This window comes from Nannospalax galili, unplaced genomic scaffold, assembly GCF_000622305.1.
Source record: "Nannospalax galili isolate Female #2095 unplaced genomic scaffold, S.galili_v1.0 scaffold189, whole genome shotgun sequence".
NCBI lineage: Eukaryota > Metazoa > Chordata > Mammalia > Rodentia > Spalacidae > Nannospalax > Nannospalax galili.
Window position 1 is genome coordinate 4,998,197 of NW_008360331.1, and position 7,421 is coordinate 5,005,617.

General features: G+C 38.7%; 1 protein-coding gene across 1 annotated transcript in view; it reads left to right on the plus strand.

The window, feature by feature from the left end:
* The first annotated feature begins 1,066 nt into the window (after positions 1-1,066).
* LOC103728050 (alcohol dehydrogenase 6-like) overlaps positions 1,067-7,421 on the plus strand; it is a 33,730-nt gene continuing 27,375 nt past the window's right edge. The window contains 3 exon segments of the mRNA XM_008826175.2: positions 1,067-1,099; positions 2,393-2,405; positions 2,408-2,493. Of these exon segments, the coding sequence (XP_008824397.2) occupies positions 1,082-1,099; positions 2,393-2,405; positions 2,408-2,493 (117 nt within the window). The 5' untranslated portion in view covers positions 1,067-1,081.

Consider the following 7,421-nt stretch of genomic DNA (forward strand, 5'->3'; position numbering starts at 1 on the left):
AAGAATGGCATGACAGGAGTGCACTTACATACGTGCAAGCATAGCACTCATACGCACGAAATAAAAATAAACTTTAAAAAACTGAAATTATTAAACTAATCTAGTCTTTAAATCCCGCATTTCCTGATGAGGACCCCCAGTTGTCTTCATCTCAAATTTAGAGACAAAGGTGATTTCTACATACTAAAAACTGTTGGGAGCCTGAGGCTCAGCCATTTCTCAGGGCTGCTGGCGAATCTGAGTTGGTGACTTTCCATTCTGCCCACCATCCTCCCGCAGGTACAGGCCAGAGCCTGCAACCTTCCCACGGCCTTGGCTCACAGCCAGGGCTCACAACCTTGGCCCACAACCTTGGCTTTCAACTGGGGCTCGCAACCTTGGTCCACCGTCTTGTTCTCTTTTCCAGTAAATAGCCTTGTTCTCCGTTAATCAGTAGATTCCTCCCTTAGAGTACATCAGGGCCCCTGTGTTCTGATTGATATGATTACTCACTCTTCACTTCTTTGTCCTCATTCTCTATTTAAACTCATACTTGTGCTTCAATAAACGAGACTTGATCAGAATCCTGTCTTGTCTCCATTTCTCTTGTCCTTGCCTCATTTTCATCCCCACCCCCCAATCCAGGTACTTCGTGGAAGTTCTGCAGGTTGGAACCGAGTCACATTGCGGGGTGGCCTCCCGCAAAAAACAACATAAAGAAATAATTTTATATAACTCAGAAAATTTGAACTTGGACATTTCAAAGCCCAAATTTAAAACTCAACAGAGTGTACACTAAAAATACTTTGCTGGTTAAAAGGGTTAGGGGTTCACTATACAATTTCACCTTTCATACTTTCCCTGGGGTGAGCCGACTTCATGTTATATGTAGAAACCTCCTTTAAGCAACAAGGAAATGTGTGTTTACAGGACTTGTGACAGAATCTGGATTAATAATTATCTGACTGTACAGAACACCCAGAATCCAGCTATTTAAGCTGCCAGTGCCCTAAAAACCCTCATTCTTTCCAAAGGGAAAATTGTCACCAGAATCTCCTGTTCATCTATATTCTCACCTGTGGCAGAACAGAGCAAAGGCACCATGAGCACTGCAGGCAAGGTAGGTGTGCTCTCCCCCTTCTGTCCTGTCACAGCTCTGTCAGTTCCTAGGCTCCTGGAGGCAAGAGGCTGCTCTTTTGGGGGTCTTCCCTCATCCTTTCCCTGTCTTTTTATTCCCTTCATCAACTTGTCTGTTCTGATTCTTCGTTCCTTCAGTAAGTAAAATCCAAGCTCTGTACCAGACTCTCCAAATTCAGAGCTAGAACCCCTTCTTCAAGGATCTCGTGAGAGAACAGATACTTTAAAAGGATGCAAGGAACATAAAAGAGCACTAAAAGATGGAAGCCTCAAGGAACAGCCTCAAATCTAGACTGGCTTCCCAGAGAGGGTGGCATCAATGGGGAAACTTACCTGAGAAATAAAGATTCACCAGGTAAAAGAGAAAAGCATCTGTAAGCAAGTGAAACCACATGAGGAAAATATAGAAGCAGGGAGAGCATCCCATTTCATCTTCAGCAGAAAGATAAAGTCTGAAGCAGAAAGTGACAGGAAATGGGGTTGCAGAGGTGGACAAGGAGAGAATTGTGATATCAATGAATCTTGTTGAGCAACTAGTAAAAAAAAAATCATGTCTAGATACATTAGAAATTGCCACCAATAGATGGTCATTGTTCTCCATAACCCACCACTTCACCCCCAAACTGACTCTCACTTGGGATCACAAAATCCCCACAATGTAATGCCATAGCAGCCCTGGAGTGGCCACTGGGAAATTTTATTCATAATAAAACCAAAAGCATGACACCTAGCCAGGAGTGGTGTCATGTGCCCTAATGCCAGCACTGTTGAGGTTCAAGGAAACCTAGGCTGCATAACAACTCCATCTCAGAGAAAGGAACGAAGGGAAAGAAAGAATAAAGAATGCTATCTAGCCAGGCATGGTGGTGCATGCCTTTAATCCCAACACTTGGGAGGCAGAGGCAGGTGGATCTTTGTGAGTTCAAGGTCAGCCTGGTCTAAATAGTGAGTTCCAGGACAGCTGGGGCTACAGGGAGACCCTGTCTCAAAAAGACCAAAAAAAAAAAAAAAAAAAAAAAGGAATGCTATCTATCCTTTTAGATGTATTACATTTTATAAATATAATTAGTATTTGTTAAAGTAATTTGAATATAGAGGCTGAGAATATGAGAATATAAAAAATTATTTTGGGATAAGACAGACTACCTTCAGCAAATATTTATGCTTTTCTGTTCTTTATTGTTCCATGAACTGGGCATTTCCTATAAATAATAAAGGAATTTTCAACTCCCAAGTCTAATTAAACTCTACCTTTCTCTCATATACTATACCCCAGGTGATCAGATGCAAACCATGGTATCATGGAATCCTAGTTCCCCAGTTTCTATTGAGGAGGTAGAAGTGGCCCCACCAAAGGCAAAGGAAGTTCGCCTAAAGGTAAAACAAAAATCTACATTTTCACAACAAAACCAAAGCTATTTACTGTAAGTTATATATTCTCAGAATGTTCAATTCTAAAAGAAAACTACATATTCTATCTAGAAAAGGTGCTGGGGGATGGGAGAAGTCAGCACCTGTTCACACAGCTAAGTAGAATAGGAAAGCCCATTCGCCGAGTTTTCTCAACTTTACTCACATACTTGGAATCACTGGGAAGCTTAGGAAAATGCTGATAACTGTGTCTCATCCCCAGAGATTTTGAAATTATTATTTAATTGGTTTGGGGTGGCACATCCCCCTAGATGATGCTACCTAGTTCCTAGCAGGCTAGAACACAATTTGCCTAACTTATAGTTCTGCATTAAATTATTTTCATTACAATGGTGAAGAATAAGTTCTATTTATTGATAGATTACAAAGAGATAGTTATTTTTAAGTTACCTTATCTACACAATCCATTCCTCTTCTCAACAAATGCTCTCTGGTTTCTACCCTCCATTGAGTAAGCAATGGGTCATTTGGCAACCCCCATCCTCTACCTTCCAACAGGGTCATAATTGATACAACTAGGTTTGGATTCAAAGACATCCCACCATTGTCTGAAAAACTACAAATGTGACTCTATTACTGATGCATTTGAACCAAAATATAGAGCTGATAGCAAGGTAGGTGATCGCAAGCACTGGAGAGGTTGAGTGGATATGGGGCTGGTAGCCATTTTAAACGTGATTATGATAAATGAATGTAGAAAATCTGTCTGTAGAGTACAACAGGATGATGCAGCTATGGTCGCTGAATCAGAGCAGAAAGAAGAACAGCAAGTTGGATGTAGATGCCATGCTTGACTGGTGCTGAGAAACTGAGATCAGACCAGGAGTCACCCAGCTTTGCCACTCAAGAGTGTTTTCATTGCCCTCCTGAGAGCCTGTATTGGAAGCTTAGTCTTTGAATTTCACACAGAATTTATATATGATAAGTGCTCAAGCAGTGCAAACACATAGGAATTTTCCCATCATTATAGCAATAAAACAGCACAGTGCACCCAAGACCTTGGCAATTAGCCCAGTAGCAAACCTTTTGATGCTAGCACAAACAGGAGGAGGGCCATAAGTCCCCCCTTTATGTTTAGATAGATATAATTTGAGAGTGTGAGTTTTGTGTTCTACAATAGTTGGCCTTGATGATTGTATGGGATCCCAGTGCTGTTGGAAATATGCCAGTCAAAAAGTGGGCATAGCGAGCTTGGCAGAAGTAGGAGCAATTATCTGTTTTAACACTATGAGAAAGGCCTAGGATAGCTAAAGTGGTTAGCATATTATAAAAACAGAAGTGCAAATTAGATGCTAAAAGCTTTTGCAATGTGATGGTAATTAAGAACTCTGGAGCAGAGGAAGCCTAGAGATAGAAATGGGGAAGTGAACAGGAATCTTCCCTTGCCCCCTGTGTTATCCAGGACAGAAGTCTTGTTTTCCAAAGCTATCACATTCCAGTATAAAAATCTTTGTTGCCTAAGGCTTTTGCATTCTTATAACCTTTGCATTTCCGTTACCTTTGCTGCCCTATGTTATCTTACTTACCATGTATATACTATGTACCTTTTCCTTGCATTCTTCACATGAGTATAAAAACCCTCCAAAACTTGGACAAAGGGCCTGACTCCTTTGATTTGTGGTGTCAGTCCCGCTAGCATCAAATTAAACTTCCTCTCCTCACCTGACTTCAGCTGTTGGTCTCTGATTTTTCCATAACAGCATATGAGTAATTACATGGGTAGCCATTTCCTCTGCTTGAGCAGTGGCCCAAGTAAACCCAGAGAACGTATTGACAGCAACACGAACATATGAGAGACATCCAAAAGTGAGAACATTAGTTACACCCAGATTTAAATAGGTTGAAGACCTCATGAGTTTGTTCCTCCTGAAAAGGAAGGGGTTTGAAATGCCACATGGGAGCAGCATGAGGTGACAATGTCTTGTACCTGTGATCATGTTAAAGAAAATTTATGGTACAGGAAGGATGTCAGAGCATGTGTTAAACCATGTACATGTTGAGTCTCTCCTGTAGTTACAAGGGACATCAGCTGGTAAGCCTGTTCATTTCCTTGTGATAGTGGCCCCAGGACATATAGTAGGTGTCTCTGTTTTCTCACCAAAGTTTGTGCCTGTAAGAAAAGTTCAAAGATAGAGCTACTTTTATTTAAGAAAATGGTGATAGTTAATAATGGCAGAGATGAAGCAACATATTGTGAATCTGTCATAAGGTTAAAACAGTTATATCAGTCAGTAAAAGACAGTGAACAACTGATTCTGTTGCATAGTCATATAGGATGTGTGTAAAGCTTTGGAGTACTGCAAAATAGTTTTGGAATTATCCAACTTGTACAGTGTAAGAATGAAAATAATTTGGAGATAATAGAAAGTTAAAACATTTAGAAAATTAGAAAGACTAATTTATTCAAATTTTAAAATATGTAATTTTTAGTTTGTTTTTTTTATTTTAGAAATATTTATATGTTACTAGGAAAATATGGGCAAGGATTGCATGTTATTTTGTGATTTAAAAAATAGGATTTTTTTTTATTTTTGGCTTTTGAATATTGTAATTCATTTTTGGAAAACAATCATGTAATTATATCTTTATTTTAGGAAAAATAATGAATATAAATACCAAAGAAGCAAGATGTTTTTAGAAATTAAAGCAAAAGTCACAAGTGTTTAAATTAAAAATGTACATATAGTAAACATTAACTATAACTTTATTGGAAGACTGATATGTAATAATAACTGGAATTATTTAAACAGGTACTAAAATATGAGATCAAAATCTTTAGGCTTAAATCCTTAAAAATTTACTGTGAATATGAAAATTTTTAGTTTACATAAATCTGTATATTTTAGATGAAAAATTACAAGGCAGTGGCATTTCCTTGGCCTCTTAACAATATTTGGGTTTTTATAAAGAATTAGTAGCACCCAACCTAAAGTATTAATTTTATGTTTTTAAAGGATTTTTTTTTATTTTTTACTTTATTGATATGCAATTGATTGAACATATTTACTTATTTACTTAAAAAAATTTATTGGGAATTTTATGCATGCATGTAAGGTGTTTTGATCAAATCCATGCCTACTACCTCCCCCCAACTCCTCCCATATCTCCCCATCACATTTTTTTGATAACTTCATGTACTCTTTCTTCTTTTTTTTTAAAAATGGGGCTTTTTGCTACTCTAACATTACCCCTCTGAAGAGGTAACCCTAAAATCTTTTAAGGATTAGATAAAAGCTCCCAAATACTTTGAACATTTTGGCCTTTGGAACAGAGTATGTTGCCAAGAGGCCCAAGGACATTTTGACTTTTAGCCAAGAAACTGACTACTTTAGAGTCGTTTTACACTAACTGCCTAGCCAATTCCTACCTCCTATTCTTATCACACCATCCTCTCGAAGAGGTTACTCAGCTTGAGGATAGGGAATCAGGACGCAGACCACTCTGGCTTCTTCTATGCTGAACAGGGATGCAGGGTGAGGCAATTGGGGTACCCCTTCAGTGGGTCTGTCTAAAAGACTCCCAAATTGCATAGCTCTTATCTGTAGGGGAAAAAGAAAGTCCTTAACTAGTGAATAGGAGATGTGAAGGAGAAGTAAAGGCAAGAGTAATTACCATTACAAGTTCTGGACAGGGAACCAGAAAGAAGTCAGAACAGGGCAATTTTCAAATGTTCATATGAGAGTCCATTCAAATTTCTTGATGAGAGCATCCAAAAGCTCTATTAGGTTCCTCCTCATTTATTTATTTATTTTTTTTGTCTGCCAAGGCTGGACTCAAGGGTGATGGAGTCAAGATTTGCTTTCAGGCATTTTGATAGCTGTGGAGTGGTTAGAATCAGTGTCAGTTCCCTCTCAAAGTCTTCTAGATTGGGGGAGAAAACAAATTGAGCCATCATTTTAGAATAATAGCAGGTTGTCTCCCTTAGCTACAGGTGGGCACTACAGTATTGCAGACCAAGATTTGAAGTCTTTCATCTGAGCAGCACTTTCTGATTAGGAACAAAATCATCAGTGAGAAATAATTGTCTAAATAACTTTATATGTGGACTTAATCCTAATGTCTGGGAAGTATAATTCCTTGATCTCTAAAAGAAATATACTGATCAGTTTACTCTTTGGTTAGACTTTCCTTTTGGGTGTTTGGCCCAAATAAATCAATTGATTTTTACACTTAAGGCCATTTGAGGATCTGTTCCTCAAGGGTCACATGGGCTTGGGAGTAACTCCTGGCTCCTTTCTTTTACCAGTTCCATCTATGTGAAGGTCCTGCTCAACCATGGCTGCCTTCACTTGGAAGGATGGAGGAATTGTTTCCTCTTAGTTGACCCTCCTCTTCGTATGCTGCACACTTGTTCAAGTACATCTGGTAGGGTTTCCATGACCTCCCTGAACAAGAGGACAGGTGACTCACCACAGTTACAGGACGTTTTGAGAGATGTTCCATAATCCCCTGGAACTTAGTCGACCTGGGAGGGCAAGGGGCAATAACTGTCCTTTAAGTCCCTCTGACCACACTAATATAGGCCTCAAACTATGGCTGTTAAACATCCAATAAGGTTAGTTCCACAAGTCTGACACTTTTAATTATCATGTGCTATGTAGATAAGGCTTAGGTAAAGAACCAAATATTCTCAAATAAACATTGACAAGATTTATATTTGCTACTTAAACTAGTTGACTAAACTATGACCATAGAAATTTTAAGATTATGTGTATATTATGTTTGTCTCCTCCCTTTATATCATAACAAACCTACTAGACCTTCACCAATTGCTTAGGCGTTCTCATTTTTTATGTCTATTTTGGAAAATATCTCCAGTCCCATATCCTTTTAACATCTTTTGCATTCTCACTTTCAGACCATTCATAGTGAAG